The 25,882-nt window shown below is 44.2% G+C and overlaps 1 protein-coding gene across 1 annotated transcript in view; it reads left to right on the top strand.

Annotated features, from left to right (window-relative positions):
* Positions 1–25,882, top strand: part of GPAT2 (glycerol-3-phosphate acyltransferase 2, mitochondrial) — a 122,805-nt gene that overhangs the window by 44,326 nt on the left and 52,597 nt on the right. The window contains exons 7-12 of the mRNA XM_030199593.1: positions 4,414–4,513; positions 17,553–17,692; positions 18,942–19,041; positions 22,403–22,603; positions 23,047–23,151; positions 25,398–25,483. Coding sequence (XP_030055453.1) covers positions 4,414–4,513; positions 17,553–17,692; positions 18,942–19,041; positions 22,403–22,603; positions 23,047–23,151; positions 25,398–25,483 — 732 coding nt within the window. The remainder of the gene's footprint in view (positions 1–4,413; positions 4,514–17,552; positions 17,693–18,941; positions 19,042–22,402; positions 22,604–23,046; positions 23,152–25,397; positions 25,484–25,882) is intronic.

Below are 25,882 nucleotides of genomic sequence, written 5' to 3'. Positions count from 1 at the left end.
CATTAGAATAAACAATAAAAAAATAGACCACATAATCTAATAGTAAGTCCACATTAAGGTAACAGCATAGGAAAGCAAATTACAATAACAACAAAAGAAAAATTGCTATCTAGCAGGCAAATATTATACCTAGTACCTTATTATACATTCTCAACGCGGATCAAAGCAAATACACTCATTCTGACTGTTCTGGTACCACCTTATCCTTCAAAAATTCCTCTAATTGACACGAATCAAAAACTCATAATGATTCTGATATGTAACCCAAACAATTACACGGAAACTTGAGAAAGAAAGTAGCTCCAATTTGCAAGACCCTAGTTTTCAACTGCAAGAAAGCTTTCCTTTTTCAATTGTGTAGCTCTTACCGTATCTGTAACATATAAATAACCTGACCACAAACGGGCAGCTGTTTGTTTGAAAAATAAGCTCTCAGGATTTTCATTTTATTCATAGTTGATTGTAATACTACTATAAAAGTAGCTCTTTTAGCAATAATATCCTGAGAGGATTCCAAATGCAGAGAAAGGTCTAGGCTTTCTAGAGAATTAAGTGGCTGTAGGGCTCCATTTTCAACCCTAGAGGCTTTTGTAAGATAATATAAATTAACTATTACAACTTTCTCCCAGTTAGGCAGCTGTAACACCTTTTTTAAATATTTCAAAAAAAGCTTCCTAGGAGAAACAGTGAGTAATAGGGAAATTCAAGAAATCTAAATTAGGAGCTCTGGCAATATTCTCTAATTTCTCCAGCTGCACACGAATAGCATAATTATCCTTAATGACTGCTGCAGAAGCCAACTACATTAAGGAAGTTTGATTCTCAATTTTTCCTAACTGGCCTGCCACACTAATCAATGTATTATCCCGTTCAGTCATTTTATCAACAAGTTTCTTCAGTGTATTTAGCCAATTTAGAGAATTGAATAAGATTGACCTTAAGCATAGATTCCATTCGTGTCACTATTGTCCATAAATCTTTCAAAGTTGCTTCTGAATCCATAGTCAAAGATTTTACAGATGCAGACATAACTGATGATATTTCATCAAGTAATACAGGAGCAGGAACCAAAACCGAAAGAATCTTGCTGTGAAGATTCTCGTGGAGGGTCCTTGAGATTCTTGCTATCTCGAAGGACCAAAAAGCCAATGAAGATTTACCTTCCTTGAGTCTTAACACAGGCTGAGAGGATGGGGTACGCTCACCCGAGATAAAGAAGCCTCAATAGGAGAAAAGGACTTTGAGTCATGGGAGGTCAGCTGACTTGATAACATAACATGCTGGTCCAATTGGGCCGTTGACACTTGTCTTTCCACCCAAACTTACTGCAGACTTGTTCTTTCTCTTCACTATGTTGTAGACCTACAAACAACCAGAGCGCCTGACTCCCGGCTCCAAAGGGGCGAAACCTGCTCCTTTGGTCACATGCCCACAGCCGCATTGTTCGGCAGTGCAGATCTTTTAAACTCTCTGGGTCCTCAGCAGAAGAATGTCGGGGATGGTACCTGCCTGGATATTTACTGCCCAAATGCACTAAAGAGCAGTCTGGTGCTGTTCACAGCGCAGATCTTTTAAACTCCCGGGGTCCTCAGAAGAGCATCAAGGATGGCATGTGCCCAGATACTGCTTGCCCAAATGCACCGAAGAGTAGTCCAGTGCTATTCACAGGAGTTCAGTAACAGCACAGATCTTTTAAACTCCCAGGGGCCTCAGTAGAAGAGCATTGAGGAAGCCACGTGCCCAGATACTGCCTTTCCGAATGCACTGAAGAGTAGTCCGGTCTTAAGAGGGAAGTGGAGGGGTTAGGAATGACGTATTCAACCAGTTAAAAAGATAGTAGGATGATATGCTCCAGCGTGGTTGTGAGCAGCGCACTATTATTCCTGGACCAGTTTGAGGTCTGCTCAGTTTATTCAGGGCACTATTACTCTTGGTCCAGTTTTGAAATATAAGAGGTATGTTGATGCTTGTGAATGTTTGTATGGGTACAGGTAAAATGAGGAATAATTTATAGTTCTCCTTCAATATTATTTTGCATGCGATAGTCCCTGAAGATGCCTAGAGTGAAACACGGTGACTGTGTTGGGTTTGATGCAAAACAGTTGGGAGTTGGAGAAAAAACTGGGAACTTGATGCTTTTTACGATACCAGGAATAAGACAGATGTTCTCTAGAGATGGACATGTTTTTTGCTGGATATGAATAATATTGATAATAGACTGGTGGTATACACAATCACACAATTTTTATTATAAGAAGGCTTGATACTTATTTGAAGATCAAGGGGAGAGTATATGAATAGTATATGTTAGCGGTTGAGATACTTAGAGGGGCATTTTTGAAAGAAACGTCTAAGTTGGAATTTGGACGTCTTTGTAAAACATCCAAATTCGGAGGCAGGGAAAAGGTCATTTTCAAAAAAAAAGATGGAAGTCCATCTTTGTTTTTGAAAATACCATAGATGTCTTTGGATTTGGACATCTTTGATTTTTGGCCATTTTCGAATGCAAAGACGTCCAAATGCAAGACCTCCAAAACAGAGGAGCAGTGGTTTAATGGTTAGTGCAGCGGGCTTTGATCCTGGCAATATGGGTTCAATTCCCACTGCTGCTCCTTGTGACTTTGGGCAAGTCAAATGCACAAGGGACATTTTTGGATATGACATCTAAGTCTGAATTTGGACTTCTTTGTTTTGTTCCATTATTGCTGATAGACGTCCATGTCTTAGGAATGCCCAAGTCCCGCCTTGAACGCGTGCCTAACATGCTCCTTTGAGATTTGGACGTCCTTCTGACGGACTTCAGAGAGAGATGTGCAAAAAGAGGTTTTGATAATACTGATTTGCATGTTTCTGTGAGGTAAATGTCCGAATGCTGACTTATGTCACTTTTTGGACGTCTATCTCTTTTGAAAATGAGCCTGTTAATGTGCTATTGATGTATTATTATTATTGATGTAGAAGTGGATAAAGTGATTCATTAGAGGAAATGCAGCCTTCAGTAGGGAAATGAAGATTTTATAGGGGTGAGTGGTATGAAAGTTGGGCTTGCAAGAAAATTGTTGTGAGGTGAACAAAGATATACAAATTTTGTATTATTTTTAAAGATATTTTTGAAATAAAAGTAATTGGCTTTATTAAATTTGTAGTTACTTGTAATAGGATAATAGTATGTGTAACTAGATTGAAAATAAGATACTCAAAGGAGAAAGCTGCTTTATTCTTGGGATAAGTAGCACGAACTCTATTTTACTCTCTGGATCTGCAAGTACTTCTGATCTAGATTGGCCACTGTTGGATACAGAATGCCGAGCTTAATGGACTTTTTGGTCTGTCCCAGCACAACGATGCTTATGTACTTACTTACGCATACTTAAAAATGACCCAGGTTGCAAGCGATCATTAGTTATGCACAAAATTCTGTGGACACATAAACAAGTAATTTCCTAGTGTATAACCAGATAGCTTAATGGTAGCTGTCTATAGTGAAACGTAGTCACTGTCCCCTGGATTGTATATATGGCGCCCAGTTTTGTGCACCCAAACTTGGACGCATGCCCAAGATGTGTTGTTCACAACTTAATTGAGTAACGAGCCCTTAACTATCAATAATTGAGTGCTGTCAACTAGTTATTGAAGTTAATTGGTATGCATTAAAATTTGAGGTACTATTCTATAAGGCATGGAGCCTAACTCTACTAGTGTGTAACTCAAAAGGGGGCATGGCCATGGGTGTTCTGAAAAGTTGTGCATGAAGTTATAGAATATGACCTCATCGTGCCTAACTTGGGTGACAGCATTTACACCAAGTTTCAGAAGGCATAAATGCTGGTGCCTCTAAAGTTAGGCGCGGGAATTGTGCTTAGTTCTGATTTTTGAACACCATTTATAAAATTCCCTCTAGTGCCTGTAGTTTGTGACTGGATTCTGTGTATATGTCCTTTTAGTGATGCAGAACTGTGGCAGTAGTTCTTGCCTTGATGCAGTGACATCCTGTTGTTTACATGTAAAACGCATCATTTTAGATCTTTTAAATTGGGAATGGTTAAATACATTATCACTCTTGGTTTTACGTTGTAAACCAATGGAATATTTGGAAACTGCTCTATTCTTCCAACTTTCCTGTCACCCCTTCAACTCTGAGATGTATACAGACGCACACACACACATTTTGAAAAGAATTCCCTGAGCCACTCACTACATTCTTTCATGACTTGTTCAATTTAAAAGGGAGATAGTAAGGAGTAAGACACCATCTTTGGGGAGCAAGAAAAAAGGGACCTGCAGAGATTGTTTTTGAAATGTATAAGGAGTAAAGAGATAAGCCTGTTAATGTTTGTTGAAGATAGGAGTAAGGCAAGAGGACTTTCAGGTTTCTTGGGACATGTAAGATTTTCATTGTTCTCTGTGTTACAGGCTCTTAGGATGGGGGATGTTAAAGCTACTGAGTCATGGGTTTGTGAATGTGCAGCTCCATCTTGGACAGCTGGAGAGATTACGCAATGCCTGCAAAAAGGTGAGAATTTTGGTGGGGGGCAAGTCTTTAGCGTAGGAGAAAAAGAGGCATGTTACAAAGTGTATAGCAGGGCCGCCAAGAGACTGAGCTGGGCCAGGGGCAGAATCGTCATCGCCGCCCCCCCCCCCAAAAAAAATAGTCATTTCCACCCTCTCACCTGAAGTATCTTGGCTGGCCCCGCCAGCTGCAGGCAGCGCAGCTCCTTCCTCTTCCCATCATTGCCTGCCCCTTCAGCTGCTTTCCTCAGGTTGCACATGCTCAGTCTCAAAACTGAGCATGAGCGGCCAGAGGGCCCAGCAGATGCAAGGGGGGCCCGGCGCCGGAATTTTCTCTCTCCTGCTCCTTTCCAGACGCAATTACCCGGGTCCCGTCAGGAGCAGGAGAGAGAAAGAGACCCCTACGCCAGGCCCCCCCTGGAGGCCCAGGCCAAGGGAATTTTGCCCTCTCTCCCCCCTCCCCCCTCGGTGGCTATGGTGTATAGAAGAGGGTGTCAGTAGTATTTGTGGCGGGGAAGAGGGAACCAGAACTGAAGAGGAGTTTTATAAGTAGTGAGCAAGGTGGGGGGGGTGGGGGGGGGGGGGGGGGGGGGGGGGGGGGGGGGGGGGGGGGGGGGGGGGGGGGGGGGGGGGGGAGGGTGCACTAGCTTTAGGAGGAAGAGGGGAGCTTGAGGCAGTGAGGGGTTGTATTAGGCAGTGTGTTGAGCGATTTGTTACATAGGAAGGTAACTTGGGATTCGTCAGGGCCCTGACTTTGTTCTTATTAAGGACTTATTGATTTGAGCAAGTATTACATTAAAGAGAATACTGAGCAGCAGATAATGGAAGAATCTGGATCTTCCTTTGGTGCTTTAGTTTGCAATTTTTGTCTTAAAAAAAAAAACCCCAAACCCTCATTTCCATACTGTCTGAAACACTAGGGGCCCTGTTTACTAAACTGTGCTATAGGTGCACTAACATTTTAGTGCACGCTAAAAAGTTAGCACGCCTACAGCGCGGCTTAGTAAACAGGGCCCTAGGTTTGATTTGATTTATTAATTTATTCTACCCTTTGCAGCCAGAATTGTAATAGATTACAATTGAGAAAAATGTCCTTTTCTACTCCTGGGGAAATTCTGTGTACAAAAAATGTACACATAAACTATATATATTTTTGTGGACTTTCAAAGTACTTTGCACAGTGCGCAAAATTTCCAAATGTTTTGGGTAGAATTTCCCCTATCATAATGCTGGACTCCTCATTGAGGCATGAAATTCTACCCCTCCCCCCCCCCCCCCCCCCCCCCCCGGCCTTTCCCCTACTCTCCCCACCTTATACCTTTTCCCTACTCTCCCCTGGTAGGTTCAGTCCCTAAATTCTCTGCTCTTTCTCTAGGGTGAATAACTCCTAGTTTCTTTCCTTGCCCCACCCCCTTTCTGTTCACCAGTTCTTTCCCTGGCCCTCAGCATTCACTGCTCCTACCCCTGTTCTCTCTCCTTATCTCTCAGCAAGGCCCCCAGTTCTGTCCACCCCCAGTGTGTGCCCCTCAAGCACATACCCAAACCTCTCTTTATTTCTCTCCCTTCCCCATATACCGGTGCATTTCCTTTCTCTTCCCTGCCCCCATGGCACACATCCAACTGCTATTGCACACCACCACCCCTGCAGTTTCCTCAGCCCCTTCCCCATGATGCACACCCTCTGCAGCATTCTTCAGCTCTCCCCTCCCCTAATGTCACCCTCTGCAGCTTTCTCAAGCTTCCTTTCCCCAACAGACCTCTCACCATGGCACACACACCCCTAAATTTGTCAGTCCATACTCATACCACCATCCCAGTCCAGGTGCATGTTTATGCTCCTCTTCCAGCAGATAGAGGCAGAGAGTAACTAATTTGTTTAGTTTAGTGAAGTTTATTGGTTTTGCCTCTCATAGTAATATCAAAGCAGTTTACAATTAAAAAAAAAATCACTGAATTTGACGTCACCCTCTATATGTTCCCATGCAGTCCTTGGTGTGCCAGTACTCTGTTTCCAGGAAATAGTAGAGTAACAGACTTATGCAGCTCTGTGAAGCCTGCCAGCAGGAAAATGAGAGAATATAAGAGCCTGCTTGTGGGAATTGAAGATAGTGATATTAATGTTTACTTGACTTTGGTAGGAAATTCCACCATTCCGTGCCTTGGTAGGTGAAGTCAGTAGATAGATCTGATTTATAGACAATCTTTATTTATAGACAATATCTCAGCAAATTCCTTCCAGTGCCTAGCAGCTTGAAAAGCCAATGTCAATTCAAACACTCATAAGCTTCTCCATCCTTTCGGTGAAGAAAAAGAAAACAGATATTCGGAATTGGACCTTCTTGCCCTTGAAGAAGCAGCAAATTGAAAATGAGAGTAAAGATAAATGGGAGCTGAACCATGTAGTATCTTAAACAGGAAACAAGCCAGTTTAAAAGGAATTCTGGCTTCAACGGGCAATCAGTGGAGTTAAGAGGAAATATCACATTTTGTTAAACTGAAATTAAACATACTACAGTGTTGTACACAGTTTGTAATCATTTTAGTTGACATTTTACTACATCCCAAGTAAGGAAGGTTACAATAATCTATCTGTGAGAGTAGAAGTGCCTGTATCAGTTTTCTAAATTGAGCTGTCTCAAGTAACTGCAAATATATCGCAGTTTCCTTATCTTATGCTTCCATAGAAACTGAGCTATCTGCTAAAATGCACTAGCGTTGCATACGACTGGTAGCGCTATAGAAATAATTAGTAGTAGTAGTAGCATTTCTCCTGTAGCAGGGAAGTTCCTGGGCTTGGTATCTTGTAGAGAAGCAGCAGATTTTAAGTATGGGGACCTAGCCATCTCATGCTGTTCCCTTGTGCATGAGGAGGTATAGGGAGTATGCATGTATTTTAATATGAAAGTGGCAAGGAAGCTTGAATGAAGAGTGGCAACCCGAGGTATTTAGGAAAAGCTTTACATCTCATTAGCAAACCAAATCTTATTGTAGCCTAAAGACGGTAGTACCTTTTCCCCTCCCACGCCTCAAGTGTCTTATTTCTGCAGATGTTGGCTATTCTTTGATCATATATTTACCTTCAGGCTGCCATAGTGGTCTCTTCTCACATATTGGGTTTTAATCTGAGTAGTAGCATGAGCAAGTGTTTGGGCATGGAGCCTCTTCAGACATAGCCACTTGAGGTGTGAAAATAAAACACGTTTATGTTCAGTAAAGAATGCTGAAGCCTGTTCTCACAGGTGTGATAAACTGAGAATAAAAGTCTCTTGGAATTAATTTATAATCTTCCCGAAGACCTGTTAAGTCCCCACAGTTAATCTGCAGTTGTCTTTATCTTCATCTTCAGGGTTAGCCAAAACCAAGCCTGGTATCAGCTTGGCCATCAAGGAGGATTAGGATTTCCAAAAGGTTCCAAGGTTCTGGTGCTTACACATAATGTACTGAAGACATATGCTGGAGGACTGCTTTTGTCTTCTCAGGATCTCTCTGGCTTTGCAGTTCACTGGAGGTCTATCTGGTCTGTCGAAATCATGCCTTTCCTGCTCTGGCCAAATTGAGCCATGCCCTCTGTTGAGCCCTTGAAAGCCAGGGTGACCAGTGACGAAGTGTTAAGGGTAATTGGCAATCTCCTGTACACTCTGTCACACTAAAGTGCTGACACACTTATTAATGAGGGATTTGAAATTTCCTGGTTGTCAGAATTGGGTTTTAGCTGTCTGATTCCTCTGAACCACAGCCTAAACTAGGAGGGCTGACTTTGGTTAGAAGCAGTTTTTGAACCTCTGGCCTTTTTTCTTTCCAGCAATTTAGGGACTCCACCTCATATGGAAATTGGCTTAATAGTAGTCATAGAAACTACCTGCTGTATTTATTTACAACAGTGAGGGGGCAATATACTGGGGTGAGAGAGGGTATGTTACAGGCAGTTGGATTTGGCAGGGTGATCTTTCTGGGGACTCATACCCAAAGAAAATGTCACTGCTGCTATTGATGTTGTGGAATCCCCACTCTGGGGGATTACATTTCATTCAACCACCAGTCCAGACAGTAGGATTTGTTTGTGCCCTAGGCTGAGGTCAGTAGTGATGTGAGTCAGATATGATCTACCCCATTGTCTTTCAGACTTGAGACTGAAACCTTATATTCCCTTGTGGAGACGTTGGACAGTCCCGGCTGTCCATACTGAGTTATATAGTTTCTGCTTCCTTCATTCAACCTCCTCCCCTCCATTTTCTTTTTAGACAGGCAATGTTTGTTGTGTGTGTGTGTTTTTTTTTTTTTTTTTACAGAGAGGTGCTAGGCCTTTGGTAGTAGCTGTTGTCTCTGCTGTTCCTGTAGGTGCCTCTGCACGATGGACACATTCTGCAATGCTTTTAGTTTATTTATTTACAAAATTTAATCCCACATTATCTAAAAGTCTAGGTGGGATACAAAGAAATATCCACAATAAAACAAGTATTTAAAAACAAACATGACATAGCAAAATTCAGATGCTACCTGTATTTCAAGCACTTATAATAGATCTACCTTTACACTGCTTAATATAAGATTCTGCCAAACTCTATTTGCAAAATTCATGTTTAAACAGATAAGCTTTTAGACTCTCTTAAAATGCCAACTGCGATGTAATCACTCTCCTTTACACGTGGGTGCCTCTGAATCGTGCCCTCTTTGCTGTGTCATCCTGGCGTTCAAGTGACAGCTGTAAGCTGCTCCAGCAAGCTGTCTCCTCTACATCTGTCTCTTCTGTGGCTTTGGCCTTTGACCCACAGAGGTACAGACCATTTGTTTTGCTTGCATGCATCAGCTTGTTTTATACTACATTGAGCTTGGAGTTATGTTTTGGCCTAGGAAGAACAGCTGCATTTGTTCATTTTCTTTTTTAGTTTCAGACGTTTTGCAAGAATACAGCATTTATTTCACTGCAGCAGTAACTTCCCCCTGCACATTTTTTTTCTACTAGTTTTCATTTTAAGTTCTTGCACTTGGCTGCCATTTGCTGGTGCTCTGTGGAATTGCAGGCTACAATCTTTGCAGGCTGCATGCATTTGAAATGTGATTAGAATTCTGGATATTAGTTGATCTCAAATGAGGGAGGTAGAAATTTTCCTGTTTAAAATTACAGAAGTTTTGGTAAATTTGGTAATTAGTATTGGAAGACATAGTGGAAAGCAAAAAGAGAAGAAAACAGAGCTGTCAGAGGTCATGGCCAGCTCGGTGGCAGTACTATGCACTGCCATGAAGACTTAGGTTTAATTTTTGGGCCAGCAAAACTGCCATGACTTGGGTAGGAGACACATACAACAGTTTTCCTCAGCACTCTTGATGAGCCTGAAGTGATCTGGAAGCTCAGAGCTGTGTGCTGCATGGCTTTTGGATGAGGCTAGGCAGGAAGAAATTTTCTCCTCTGCTGTTACTATTGTTCCTGCATCCCCCAACAGGTTTTTGGCTGGCAAAGGGATGCCTAGTCAATAGAGGGGGGCAGCAACAGTGGGAAAAGCTGAGAGAGGGGAGGGGAAATATGTGAGGGAAATGCTGGGAAAGGAGTTGAGAGACAGAGGATCTTTGCTGGAAGAAGGGGGGGGGGGGCAGCAACAGTGGGGAAAAGCTGAGAGAGGGGAGGGGAAATATGTGAGGGAGATGCTGGGAAAGGAGTTGAGAGAGACAGGATCTTTGCTGGAAGAAGAACTCTAGGATTGTTTTCTGTTCCCCAGGCCACTTAATATACAATAAGTGAAACCTAGTAGCTGAATTTAGAATCTGTGATTTCAGGATTCTGTGCTGGAAGAACCAGGAATACTCTTACAACCAACACCATCTGTTACTTCTGAATGAAGTGGAATACTTTTTTTTTTTAATTTCATTCAGTTCTGTTTTAGCACTTACTAAATTTAACCTGCTCTATTTCATGTTGGTATGCGTGCTAAATGGAATGAAACCAAACAAAACAAAAATACACATAGTGACAATTCTAACTGAGCTGGAAGCCCAAAGGAGCAGGGGGAAATAGCCAGGCTTGCTTCCTGCCTTGCCTCACCCTCCTCAGGTTAATAAACACTGGTAAGTAATAGTGCCTAAATATTGGTATGCAAATTCTGACTTGCACATCTAATATAATAAAACGCACCGTGAACGTTCTAATGAGGACAACGTTCTGAAGTCACTAAAACACTCCCTGAAGGGTTCGTGGTGTTCGTGGTGTGAAGCCACCCAGCCGTCTCTGCCCCGCCCTCGCGTCAAACGTCATGACGTCGAGGGCGGAAAAAAAAAACCGGATGTTTCCCTACTCCTCCCCCTGCCGACCCACCCGTGGAAAGGGAAAACACCTCCAAAGCTCCGGAGTCCACAGTCCCGACATCCAGCACCCCCCCCCCCCCACACACACACACACACAAAACGTCAAAAACTAGAAGCCCCACCCACATAATGATAGATCCGCCTACCTTCGCCCCGACCCGGCCCCCCCCCCCCAAAGCTGCAGGTCAAAATAAGGAGGTCCAACACCCCCCCCGCAACAACCCCCTACTAAGCCACCCACCTTCGCGTTGCTTTGCCAGCGGGGGACCCAAAACCCCGCCAGCAGTCCTGTCTGCTGACTACGGCGTCATCTTTGGCGTTGCTAGCCTGTGCAGGCAGCCAGGGCTTCTGTGCATCTGACGTCCTGCACGTGCAGGACGTCAGACGCAAAGAACCCCACCCTGCACAGGCTAGCAACGCCGAAGATCGCTGGAGGAGTCTGACTCACTCAGCACACACACAAGACTTCTGCTGGCTGGATTTTGGGTCCCCCCGCCAGCAAAACTACGCGATGGTGGGTGCGATGGCCACGGTGGGTGGGATGGCGGCGACCGGGTGCATCGCTGTGGGTGGGATGGCGGCGGGAGGGGGGGCATCGCGCGGAGGACACGCTTCATTACTTCTTCTTCTAAAAAGCAGGATCCTCCCTCCCCCCCAAAAAAACTGAACCATACAACACACACACACACTCATCCTCATCTGGCACCGCTTCCTTACCCCCCCCCCCCACACACTTACTCACTCACTCTCATTTGGCCACTCTTCCTCAACGCCCCCCCCCCCAACACACACACACTCTCATCTGCCAGCGCTTTCTGAAACCCCTGCCCCCCCCCCCCCACACTCATCTGGCTGTGTTTCCTGACCCCCCCCCCCCCCCAAACACACTCACTCTCATTTGGCCACACTTCAACGCCCCCCCCCCCCCAACACACACACACTCAGTCTCTCTCTCTCTCTCTCTCTCTCTCTCAACTGGCAGCGCTTCCTGAAATCCCTGCCCCCCACATACACTCGCTCACTCATGTGGCAATCCCCCCACCACACACACACACACTCAGTCTCTCATATCGCACCGCTTCCTGAACCCCCCCCCCCACACACACACATACTCTCGCTCATCTGGCAGCGCTTCCTGAAGCCCCCCACCACACACACACACTCTCATGTGGAAACACTTGATAAACCGCCCCCCCACACACTCGCTCACTCATCTCGCAGCACTTACAGACACCCCCACACACCCCTCCTCTTCCAAGCTGAAACCCCCAACACACACCCCCCACACACACCCCTCCAACACACACACACACACTCTTTCTCACTCTCATCTGCCAGCGCTTCCTGAACCTCCCTCCCCCCACATACACTCTCTCTCTCTCATCTGCCAGCGCTTCCGGAAACCCCGTACACACACACACAGACACTCACTCTCTCTCATCTGGCAGCGCTTCCTGAACCCCCCCCCCCCCACCCAACACACACACACACACACACACTCTCATCTGCCAGCGCTTCCTGAAACCCCTGCCCCCCCACACTCACTCATCTGGCTGTGTTTCCTGACCCCCCCCCCCAAACACACACACTCACTCTCATTTGGCCACACTTCAATGCCCCCCCCCCAACACACACACACTCAGTCTCTCTCTCTCTCATCTGGCAGCTCTTCCTGAAATCCCTGCCCCCCACATACACACTCACTCACTCATGTGGCAACCCCCCCCCCCACTACACACACACACACTCAGTCTCTCATATCGCACCGCTTCCTGAACCCCCCCCCCCACACACACACATACTCTCGCTCATCTGGCAGCGCTTCCTGAAGCCCCCCACCACACACACACACTCTCATGTGGAAACACTTGATAAACCGCCCCCCCACACACTCACTCACTCATCTCGCAGCACTTACAGACACCCCCACACACCCCTCCTCTTCCAAGCTGAAACCCCCAACACACACCCCCCACACACACCCCTCCAACACACACACACACACACACACACTCTTTCTCACTCTCAACTGCCAGCGCTTCCTGAACCTCCCTCCCCCCACATACACTCTCTCTCTCTCATCTGCCAGCGCTTCCGGAAACCCCGTACACACACACACAGACACTCACTCTCTCTCATCTGCCAGCGCTTCCTGAACCCCCCCCCCCCCCCACACACACACACACACTCTCATCTCGCAGCGCTTCCTGAAACTCTATACACACACTCACTCTCTCTCTCATCTGCCAGCGCTTCCTGAACCCACTGCCCACCCCCACCCACACACACACTCAGTCATCTGGCATCGCTTCCTGAACCCCCCCCCCCACACACACACACTCTTTCACTCACATCTGGTAGCGCTTCCTGAACCCCCTGCACCCCTCTTCTTTCAACCTGAACCCCCCCAACACATCCCCCCTCCCCCTCCTCCAGCACACCAATTGCTTGGGTGCAGTGGCAGGAATCTCAGACACCACAGACAGAGGGGAGGGGGCCTGACACCAGAGAGACACAGGAAGGGAGGTATCTCTGTCACACACACACTCTCTCTCATATACAATGTCTTTCTGACTCTCACTCTCACACACTCTGTCTCACACTGTATCACATTCACTCTCTATGTGCCACACACTCACTCACACACTCGCTTGGTCTCATACACTCACTCTCACAGAGAATCTGTGTCTCACACACACTCTCTCTCGCACACACACACACACTCTGTCTCACACTGTGTCTCACATACACACTTGCAAACACTCTCATTCTCACACACACACCCAGACTCACTCTCTCTCTCACACACACACACTCACACTTTCACTCTGTCTCTCACACAGTCACTCTCACATACACTCTCCCAAACATACACACTCCGAGGAAAACCTTGCTAGCGCCCGTTTCATTTGTGTCAGAAACGGGCCTTTTTTACTAGTTATTTTATAACAGACCGGTGAGTCTGTACCGAGCAAAATGGTAGAGGCTATTATCAAGAATAAAATTACAGAGCACATACAAAAACATGGGCTGATGAGACAGCACGGATTTAGTGGAGGGAAGTCTTGCCTCACCAATCTACTGCATTTTTTTGAGGGGGTGAACAAACATGTGGACAATGGGGAGCCAGTGGATATTGTGTATCTGGATTTTCAAAAGGCGTTTGACAAAGTGCCTCATGAAAGACTCCTGAGGAAACTGGAGAGTCATGGGATCGGAGGTAGGGTATTACTATGGATTAAGAGCTGGTTGAAAGATAGGAAGCAAAGAGTAGGGTTGAATGGTCAGTATTCTCAGTGGAGAAGGGTAGTTAGTGGGGTCCCGCAGGGGTCTGTGTTGGGACCGCTGCTTTTTAACATATTTATAAATGACCTAGAAATGGGAGTAACTAGTGAGGTAATTAAATTCGCAGATGACACAAAATTATTCAGGGTCGTCAAGTCGCAGGAGGAGTGTGAAAGATTACAGGAGGACCTCGCGAGATTGGGGGATTGGGCGTGCAAGTGGCAGATGAAGTTCAATGTTGACAAGTGCAAAGTGATGCATGTGGGTAAGAGGAACCCGAATTACAGCTATGTCATGCGAGGTTCCGCGTTAGGAGTTATGGACCTAGAAAGGGATCTGGGAGTCATTTTGGATAAGACGTTAAAAACTACTGCTCAGTGTGCTGCGGCGGCCAAGAAAGCGCACAGAATGTTGAGTATTATTAGGAAAGGGATGGAAAACAAACAAGAGGATGTTATAATGCTGTTGTATCGCTCCATGGTGCGACCGCACCTCGAGTATTGTGTCCAATTCTGGTCGCCGCATCTCAAAAAAGATATAAAGGAATTAGAAAAGGTGCAGAGAAGGGCGACGAAAGTGATAAAGGGAATGGAATGACTTTCCTAGGAGGAAAAGCTGAGAAGGTTAGGGCTCTTCAGCTTGGAGAAAAGGCGGCTGAGGGGTGATATGATAGAAGTCTACAAGATAATGAGCGGAGTAGAGCGGACAGATGTGAAGTGTTTGTTTACACTTTCAAACAACAACAAAATCAGGGTACACAAGATGAAGCTAGAATATGGTAGATTTAAAACAAATAGGAGAAAGTTTTTCTTTACTCAGCAGTGTAATTAGACTCTGGAACTCGTTGCCGGAGAATGTAGTGACAGCAGCTGGCCTTACGGAATTTAAAGGGGGTTTGGACAGATTCCTGAGGGAAAAGTCCATTGAACATTATTAATTTTTTTTTTTTTTTTTGGGGGGGGGGGGGGGGGGGGGGGAGTTGCCAGGTTCTTGAAGCCTGGATTGGCCGCTGTCGGAGACAGGATGCTGGGCTTGATGGATTCTTGGTCTTTTCCCAGTATGACGGTGCTTATGTACTTATGTAGAATCTGGGTGTCCACATGTAAATCAAAATTAAGGGGCCCTTTTACTAAGCCGTGGTAGGGCTACCACGTGGGTAGCATGTGCCAAATCGGCTTACTGCCAGGGAAACACAGGAGCCTGGTGGTAGTTCCGAAGTTGGCGCATGCAGTTTTCCTGTGGTAGAAAATTTCTATTTTGTACCGCAAGGGCTTTCCCAGCGGTAATCGGCATTGTGGCCACAGTGCCTGCTTACTGCCTGCTAAATAGGTGGTGGTAAAGGTTCAAGCAGTAGATAACCACACACTAATTTTAGTATTAGCACATGGCCATTTACCACCCCATTTTTAAAAAGGCATTTTCCCCGCCACGGTAAAAAGTGGTCCAGCGCATGCCAATTTCACACCCCAAAACTAGCACAGGCCACTTTTACCATGGCTTAGTAAAAGGGCTCCTAAATGTCCTAAGGGCTGTTCCTTGTTCCTTCTGGTAATGTTCCCAAAATGCTGGATTTGAAGCAGGGCAGTGGAGTCAGTACACCAAACCTTTGAGTCTGACTCCTCTGTTTTTGTACTGTCTGACCCTGACCCTTACTCCAACTCTGACTCCTACTGTGTATAGTAAATCTAAGAGAAACTTATTTAATTACAGAAACAGAATATTTTTATGTACAAATTAGAACTAATAGACCACAAAATATATTTATTTGAAGTTTGAACAAAGAACCTGAACAAAAAAAATATAAATTTACCATATTTTATAATGTTGTAAGTTTTTACCAGCTTCAACTTGGCCCTGATTTGAGGGTAATGAGGTTTTCTAAGCATGATTCTGAATTTCCTGCCTTGCCTGTCTCCATCTGTACCTAATACAGTGTATACCTTCTTGTATTTTTTCACGGAGAGAGTAGTGGATGCTTGGAATGCCCTCCTGTGGGAGGTGGTGGAGGAGAAAACGGTAACGGAATTCAAGCATGGGTTGGATAAACATAAAGGAATCCTGTTCAGAAGGAATGGATCCTCAGGAGCTTAGCCGAGATTGGGTGGCAGCGCCAGTGGTGGGAGGCGGGGATAGTGCTGGGCAGACTTATATGGTCTGTGCCAGAGCCGGTGGTGGGAGGCGGGAATGGTGGTTTGGAGGCGGGGATAGTGCTGGGCAGACTTATACGGTCTGTGCCAGAGCCGGTGGTGGGAGACGGGGCTGGTGGATGGGAGGCGGGGATAGTGCTGGGCAGACTTATACGGTCCGTGCCAGAGCCGGTGGTGGGAGGCAGGGCTGGTGGTTGGGAGGAGGGGATAGTGCTGGGCAGACTTATACGGTCTGTGCCCTGAAAAAGACAGGTACAAATCAAGGTAAGGTATACACATGAGTTTATCTTGTTGGGCAGACTGGATGGACCGTGCAGGTCTTTTTCTGCCGTCATCTACTATGTATTCAGAAGATTAAAAAACTTTCTAATTCTACTACATTATGTGATTAGTCTCCTTGAACTTTACAGCATGGGATTAATGGGAATGTGATTGCTACCTTATTGCCCTATAGTTGGTGTCGTGTACAGTAGTTACAAAGATTTATGTTATCAAGTCTAATCCTATGGTAGTCTTACTTCTGTTTTACTGCTTGCACCATCGGAGTAGTGTCACAGATCTAACCTTGCAGTAACGTCCCATTTTCATTTATGTGTTGTGTGATTGCTAGTGTAGTTGTTGTGTTAATCTATTTGAAATATGAGAAATAGACATAAAAGAAAAAAAAAAGAAAATAAGATACACCTTTTTATTGGACTAACTTCATACATTTTGATAGGTGTCATTGAATCTGGCATTTTGGACCAATGTCTGGTTTCACCCTTATGTGTTAAGAACATAAGAATAGCCATACAGGGTCAGACCAGTGGTCCATCTAGCCCAGTATCCTGTTTCCAGCAGTGCCAATTCAAGTCACAAGTACCTGGCAGAAACCCAATTAGTAGCAACATTCCATGTTACCAATCCCAGGGCAAGCAGTGGCTTTCCCCATGTCCATCTTAATAACAGACTAATCTTACTACTATAATCTTCTGGATTATGGGTCTGCAGATAACATCCTTGGCTACCTTTAAATCTAGACTGAAAGCCCACCTCTTTAACATTGCTTTTGACTCGTAACCACTTGTAACCACTCGCCTCCACCTACCCTCCTCTCTTCCTTCCCGTTCACATTAATTGATTTGATTTGCTTACTTTATTTATTTTTTGTCTATTAGATTGTAAGCTCTTTGAGCAGGGACTGTCTTTCTTCTATGTTTGTGCAGCGCTGCGTATGCCTTGTAGCGCTATAGAAATGCTAAATAGTAGTAGTAGTAATGTATATCTTTCAAAGAGATTATTTCTGTTGGTAAAACAAAGTTCTGACACTTGCAGAATCCTCAGATGCCAGTTGTCTTCCTTTCAACTCGCATGTCTCAGATGGATGGTTTACTGCTTCCCATTCTGCTAATTTCTTGTGGCTTCCAGATGCCCCGTGTTGTTTGGGGAGCAGAGGTGAGCTCCCCAGGCCTCAGGTAGGGTGTCTTAGAACATACAGGATTTAAATAAATATATATGGCCTGATATTCATCTGCAGCAGTTGGTGTTTGAAATTCCAGCTTCTGTGGTTAACTTATACCCAGATATTCAGCTCCAGTATGCAAATATAGCAAGTATTGCTGGGAGGTACCCAAATAACATTGATCTTCAGCACTATTATCTGAGTAACCATCCAGATAACTTTAGAATGTCTGTTTGCTGTCCCAAGTTATCTATCCCGATAGCAGAGCTCAATATTGAAGGGGTTTCTAGACCACCCTAGTGCTATCTGTATAGCACTGGGAATAGTCTGCAGAGATTTTCAGCAGCATTATCTGGATATTAGGGATGGGCACTTAGAAAGTTTTATTTTTGTATGGTTTTTTTTTTTCTTTCATTTGGAAACAAATGTCACTAAGCATGCTCTTTGTACGTTGATGTATAACCATCGTGCATATGCAGTCTATTGGGAAAGAACATACACATGGTGCAGATAGTGGGCATTCTTGTAGGAGAGTGCATGCTGTATGTTCATAGTTCCTGTCCTTATTGGCAGACAACATTTGTTTCAAATGACAGCCCATCCCTACTGGATAATACTGCTGAAAATGTGAGTGTGGCACTTATCCAGGTAATAGTATCTACTTCCTGAATAATTGCTTCTAAATATTGGGCTGAATGTGACTTGTCACTCTTCCTTACTTATGCATGTCCTTCTCTTTTGCTCCTTGTATCCCTTGTTTTTGTACTACTTCCTTCTCTTTGCCTCCTTCTTTGCTTCTCTCTCTTGCTTGTATACCCTCTTCTTCCTTTGGTGCCTTTCTCTGCTTTGCTTGTGCCCTCGTTGTTGTAGTGTCTGCTATACTTCATTTTGACACAGGACATCATCTCTTTCTGTTTGTCCATTTTCTATTGCTTCTCTAAAAGCTTGTGTATCTCTCTCACTAACACTTTTCCAAATACCTTTACCTTCTTTTGCACCCTCTGCCTGCCTCACTCTTGAGTGCTTTTTTTCTGTTGTTCTTTCTTGCTATCTGGCTTGTGTTTTTCTGCTTCCTGCCATTAGTTATCGGATTTCTGTTGCTTGCTCTTTTTTTTTTTCATGCCTTACTCTATTTTTTTCTGTTCTCTCTGTCTTTTTATACCATTTTGCTCGATAGATATGTGTGTCTCTTTTTTAAGGTTGTATTGAAGCATCTAGGTGGAATTTTCTCTGATACTTTTCTTATGCCTCCTCTTCTGTAGGTCTGTATTAAAGCGTTTCGGAGCCCTGTTCTTTCCTTTCAGAAGAGAATGTCAAGACAATCCCGAGTTCCCATTGCTTTCTAAGGCAGTTTTTGCCTCGGTGAGTAGGAACCCTTCTATTGTTGATAGAGGACAGCAGCTTTCCTCCCTTGTCTTGCTGCCATCTCAGCAGATTACCCTTTTTTAAATCAAACTTTAGAGCATTCAGCAGGGCTTTTCCTGATAAAAAACGCATGAATGCCACACAGCCTTCAGAGCAGCCCCATCTTTTGTTGATATACAGGCTATGATTGTTTCTGTGCCACTTATTTCACCATATGCATGTGCATGTTTCACCAAGCTGAGACACTAAACAAATTAAAACCATGTTTTCAGAAGTGTTTTCTGTGCTTTAGTGCAGCTCTTGAAACCCAGACCCACAGTGAAAGATTTGCTTTTTGTAGTCTCCACTGATTGGCTATATGGGGAATAGGATCATAACACTGTCTTCTGATTTAGAGGCAGCTGTCATGGGCTGCCTTCTGTTATGCAGTGAATTGTAGGATTGTTTGGGTGGCCATTGATATGTTCAGCTACAGCAGGCTTGTCCAACCTATGGCCCACAGGCCAGAATCCAGCCCACCAAGTACTTTTTTTTGGCCTTTGGAAGCTTGGTAATTCTTATGATGATTACAGTGGGATTCCTGCTTCCCCACCATGACTCAGCTCTCTGTAAACTTGAGCCATATGGTGCTGGAAGTTTAGGTTGGTCTTGCAGTTTCAAGACTCACAAGACCAAGATGAACTTCCAGCACCACACGGCCAAGCTTGCAAAGAGCTGGGTTGCGGTGAGGAAGTAGCAAGGCCAAGTAGCCAATATCAAGTAGTAGCAAGCCCAGGCCAAATACATTCCGTGTATTAAAAAAGGAGGATGGAAGACCAAACGACAACCGTCGTGGTTAAAAAGGTAGGTGAAGAAAGCTATTAGAACTAAAAGAAAATCCTTCAGAAAATGGAAGAAGGAACCGACTGAAAATAATAAGAAACAGCATAAGGAATGTCAAGTCAAATGCAAAGCGCTGATAAGGAAGGCTAAGAGGGACTTTGAAAAAAAGATTGCGTTGGAGGCAAAAACACATAGTAAAAAATTTTTTAGGTATATTAAAAGCAGGAAGCCGACAAAAGAATCAGTTGGAACGGTAGATGACCGAGGAGTAAAAGGGGCGATCAGGGAAGACAAAGCCGTAGCGGAGAGATTAAATGAATTCTTTGCTTCGGTCTTCACCAAGGAAGATTTGGGTGTGATACCGGTTTTGGAAATGGTATTTGAAGCTGATGAATCGGAGAAACTTAATGAATTCTCTGTAAACCTGGAGGATGTAATGGGGCAGTTCTACAAACTGAAGAGTAGCAAATCTCCTGGACCGGAGAGTATTCATCCCAGAGTACTGCTAGAACTGAAAAATAAGCTTGTAGAGCTATTGTTAGAAATATGTAATTTATCCTTAAAATTGAGCGTGGTACCGGAAGATTGGAGGTTGGCCAATGTAACGCCGATTTTTAAAAAAAGGTTCCAGAGGAGATCCGGGAAATTATAGACCTGTGAGTCTGATGTCTGTGCCAGGCAAAATGGTAGAGACTATTTAAAGAGAACAAAATTACAGAGCATATTCAAAAGCATGGATTAATGAGACAAAGTCAACATTTATTTAGTGAAGGGAAATCTTGCCTCACCAATCTACTACATTTCTTTGAAGGGGTGAACAAACATGTGGATAAAGGTGAGCCGGTTGATATTGTGTATCTGGATTTTCAGAAGGCGTTTGACAAAGTACCTCATGAAAGACTCCAGAGGAAATTGGAGAGTCATGGGATAGGAGGTAGTGTTCTATTGTGGATTAAAAACTGGTTAAAAGATAGAAAACAGAGAGTAGGGTTAAATGGTCAGTATTCTCAATGGAGAAGGGTAGTTAGTGGGGTTCCCCAGGGGTCTGTGCTGGGACCGCTGCTTTTTAACATACTTATAAATGACCTAGAGATGGGAGTAATTAGTGAGGTGATTAAATTTGCTGATGACACAAAGTTATTCAAAGTCGTTAAAATCGTGGGAGGATTGTGAAATATTACAAGAGGATCTTACGAGACTGTGCGTCTAAATGGCAGATGACGTTTAATGTGAGCAAGTGCAAAGTGATGCATGTGGGAAAGAGGAACCCGAATTATAGCTATGCCATGCAAGGTTCCACGATAGGAGTCACGAACCAAGAAAGGGATCTAGGTGTCATCATCGATGATATGTTGAAACCTTCCCTCAGTGTGCTGCTACGGCCAAGAAAGCAAATAGAATGTTAGGTATTATTAGGAAAGGAATGGAAAACAAAAATGAGGATGTTATAATGCCTTTGTATTGCTCCATGGTGCGACCGCACCTCGAATATTGTGTTCAATTCTGGTCGCCGCATCTCAAAAAAGATATGGTGGAATTAGAAAAGGTGCAGAGAAGGGCGACAAAAATGATACAGGGGATGGGACGACTTCCCTATGAGGAAAGGCTAAAGTGGCTAGGGCTCTTCAGCTTGGAGAAAAGGCGGCTGAGGGGAGATATTATGATAGAGGTCTATAAAATAATGAGTGGAGTTGAACGGGTAGATGTGAAGCATCTGTTTACGCTTTCCAAAAATACTAGGACTAGAGGGGGCATGCAATGAAGCTACAATGTAGTAAATTTAAAACGGATCGGAGAAAAGATTTCTTCACTCAACGTGTAATTAAACTCTGGAATTCGTTGCCAGAGAATGTGGTAAAGGCGGTTAGCTTAGCGGAGTTTAAAAAAGGTTTGGACAGCTTCCTAAAGGAAAAGTCCATAGACTGTTATTGAATGGAATTGGGGAAAATCCACTATTTCTGGGGTAAGCAGTATAAAATGTTTTGTAGTTTTTTTTGGATCTTGCCAGATATATTGTGTCGTGGATTGGCCACTGTTGGAAACAGAATGCTGGGCTTGATGGACCTTTGATCTTTCCCAGTATGGCAATACTTATGTACTTTTGTACTCTGTACGGGGGGGGGTGGGGGGAGGTACAAAAGAGATCGGAATGGTAGCTACACATTTTGGGCACAGTATCTCACCAAAAGTTAATTCAGTATCACTAACTTTCACAATGGCTTCCTGATTTTAGACTGTGTAGTAAAGGGTTTTTCTCATTTTGTCTTAATAGAAAAAAAGCTCAATAATTTTGGTCCTATACTTTTGATACACCATTTATATACTCTTCTCCCATTCCCCTCCCTCTTTTCTTTCCCCCATCAATGACCCTTTTTCTCTTTTCTTTAACTGTTTTTCTTTCTCTCCCTTTATTCTCCCCCCACCCCCGATATCCTCTCATCTGTTTTCTCTCTCTCTCTCTCTCTCTCTCTGCTTTTCTTTATTTTTTCTTCTTCTCAATCTACCTGTACCATACTGTGTCCTGCCTGGTTTACAGTATGTGGAGCAGCTGCTGGGCAGGGGTCATCACTTGCTGATTTTCCTGATGAAGCCATTCACTGGGACCTGGCACCTTTCCTCTGAGAGCAGGCAGTGTTTGGAATCGGTACTTGACGCATTGCAAAATGGAGCCATTCCTGATGTGCTGATAGTACCTGTGGGGCTCTCCTATGACTCTGTTCCCGATCCTCCCTGTACGGTAAGCACTGATGCAATTATAGTGCCATGTCTGAGGAGAAATGGATGGTATTAAGATAGAGAGGCATTGTACAGTTAAATTAATTCATTCACAGGTGAAACTTGACCCTTCACATCTCATCATGCCCCAGCAGCGACAGGTTCAGTATCTGTATGATACTCCATAGCCCTGTCTTGTCCCAGAAATGATAGGTTTTAATTTCTCTGTGCTAGTCCACATTTTCATCTTTTCATGTAGGTAACAGCGTTTATATGTCTTATAAGTTTTCTAAGTCATCTAGAGGATATTAGTTATCCAGTCCTATATTGTCCAGTTCTATAGGTGAAACGTTTTGCACCTCTCTGCCCAAACTAGCCAGACTTAGGGTTTGAAAGTCTCTATCAGTGAATTTGTACCATTGGAATGTAATGTTGAGTTTGAGTTGTGTGTTATGTTTTGGACAGCGCTTCACGACCTCTGTTGGGACCATACTCCTCACTATTCTTCGGATGCTGATATGGCAGTTTGGATGTGTTCGGGTAGACTTTGCACAGCCATTTTCTCTCAAGGTAATTTCCAGTATTTTGATTAGTTACTATGCTTAGAATGTGTGGTGGGTGGATTCTAAATGAGTTTAAATAAATTATTGTCCTTGTGTGTCAGAGTACACAAAGAGAGCAGTGTATTCGTCCTACAATGTTGTTGGGTACAGGTAATCCCTTTATGAGGCTACTGAATGTTTAAAGATTAGGGCTGCAGATTTAATGCAATTAATGCATTACATTTTTAATGACCGCTAAAATATTTAATAGTGATTAACGCTGGTGTCAGCGACAGGCAGAAGGCTGGCTCTTCTGGACCCAGACAGAGGAAGTTTTATCAAGCTCTGATGTAACTACCTGTTTTCTGAGTCTAGCAGGGCCAGCCATAGGCTACCCTTCCTCTCTCCCTGTGAAGCCTGTGGTTTCACCTCACTCCCATGGGGTGGTGACTCTACGAGCTGCTTCACCAATGTTGTATGGCCGGTCCAGTTTGGGGCCTTGAGCATCTGTGCATGCTCAAGGTCTGCCGGTTTCCGTCCTCTCCAAAACAGGAGGTTTAGTGGGGGTGGAAGCCGGCTCACCCTCAGCATGCGTAGATGCTCAAGGCCTCACATTGGGCGGGCTGTGCGATGCTGGTGATGCAGCTCCTAGAGTCACCATCCTGTGGCTGCCTTGATACTGGTTTCTGCAGCCTTTCTTCACCCACGGGCCACTCAGCATGGAGTACTTGGCCCAGGGAAGTCCAGACTGCAGCTGTTTGCCTGCTCCACTCATGCTAACAACTGAGCCCTCCTTTTTTTTAAACTTCAGGGGAAGAGAGGGCAGAAGTAGATGGAAGGGAGAGAGCGTGCAGAGAAGGAGAGGGTAGAGATTGGATGAAATTGGAAGGGGGAGAGGGCAGATGGGTGGAGAGAGGGCAGAGAAAGAGAGAGCAGAGACTGTTGCATATTGTATGTATAGGTGACATTTTTTATAGAGGATGGAACAAAGAAAGGTGGTGCACATAGAGGGGAGGAGGGAGGAGAGAGAGAGATGCTGAGCTGTCATTTAGTTTCTTTCTTCAAGGTTTCTTTAACTTTTCCCTCGGTGTCTTTTACACTGACCATGGAGTGGTTTATTGTGCCAGTTTTCTCTTCGGGTTCATACTTGTTCTTGTCTGTAGGCCTGCTTGATTTCTTTGGTTTTAAGTAAACCTTGTTGATTTACTAGTTTTAGTGAATTCTCTTCACTATTGCTAATGTAGACAGTCAGGCCTCATGTCTCCTCTTCCACTGTTTGTGGCTCTTGTAGCAGTCCTCTTTGACTTATGCTACAAGGAATATAAAGCCTGCCAATATCGCTGTGGGGGTGCAGAGGAGGAATGAGGGATATGATTTTTCATATTTTTTGATCCAAAATTTGTAGCTCCGCTTTAGTCAAATTTACAATTCCTGCACTGTATCAATGACAGATATGGGCCAGGTGTTGATGGTCTTGGAGGTGTTTCCACCATTGAGTTTAGCCTTCAGAATTTCCCTAACATTTATTAAGATTTTGGACATTCTTGGCCCAATATGGAAGGGAGTAGTAGGAGAGCTCCAGTAAAAGACATGAGGCAGGAATGGGGGTTGGCTTGGTTTAGGATTGCATATGTAGTTTATATACCAACATGTCAATGAAGCACAAAAAAATGGAAGAATTTCAACTGGGCATGCTAGATGGATGATTTTGCTCTTTATCTACCACAGTTTATTATTATGTATTTAATTTGTTTTACATTTATATTCTGCCTATACCTAGGTGGATCACAATAAATGTTCATAAAAACATCACATACCCAGAAACATATAACTACTACACACCCCACTAATAGCAAAAATATGCTGTATTACCTCCGCAATGTGTGTGTGCAAGAGAGAGAAAGACAATATGTGTCATGCTTGGTCAGAACAAGGGTCCGTCAAGCCCAGCATTCATTCTCTTTCGGTTGGGGTGATGTTTATCTGGCTAGTGCTAGAACTTCAACATAAACTAGTTAAGATACACAGTTATCCCTGTGCAGCTGGTCTGAATCTAGCCAGTTACACAAAGAACAGTTTTCATCTATAACCTAGCTGACTAGCTTGCTGCATAAAGTGCACTTAAATGTAGCCAGCGATGATAAAGCTGGCTAAGATGGCAGTGGGTGGCTTTTTGAAATTGTATCACTAAGCTGACAGAGGGGCAGAATCACTTTTTACAGCTGAAATCTGGACAAATTCTAATCATACGCTTTCTGAATTTTCTTGTTTCAGGAGTACATTACAAATGATGCTCTAATGAATTTTTCTACAAGAATTTCTCTGGAGGAGCTGTTGATTCCTGCTATCTTAGGAAAAAGGTGCTGCCAGTAATAGAGGGTGCTGGTAGAGATGAGAATAGTTGTGGAGAGGAGGTGGTGGTTGGGCTTGGCATTCATTAGGGGAAGCAATTGGATGGAAAGAGATAAACTGTTATGCCTAAAGAAGGGATGTCATAGAAGAATAGAATTCTGTGGGAAGTTGCTGCAGCCATTTTGACTGGTGAGCTGGCATGGGCAGGAGTGAATAGGGATCGTTCATGTCCCGACCGGGCCACTAGACCAGCAGAAGTTTGCAAGGTAGACCTGGGGGGGGGGGGGGGGGGGTTTATCTGTGAATGACCAGTTTTGTTTAGGGTTGGTAATGGAGCCCACTTCTGTTCATGGTGGGGGGAGGCAGAGTGGGACCACTTTTGTTTGGGGGGTGAAGTAGGGAGTGGG

The sequence above is a fragment of the Microcaecilia unicolor genome, chromosome 4 (assembly GCF_901765095.1).
Source record: "Microcaecilia unicolor chromosome 4, aMicUni1.1, whole genome shotgun sequence".
NCBI lineage: Eukaryota > Metazoa > Chordata > Amphibia > Gymnophiona > Siphonopidae > Microcaecilia > Microcaecilia unicolor.
Note: the sequence above shows the minus strand (reverse complement) of the source record. Positions and strands in the feature narration are given on the sequence as shown.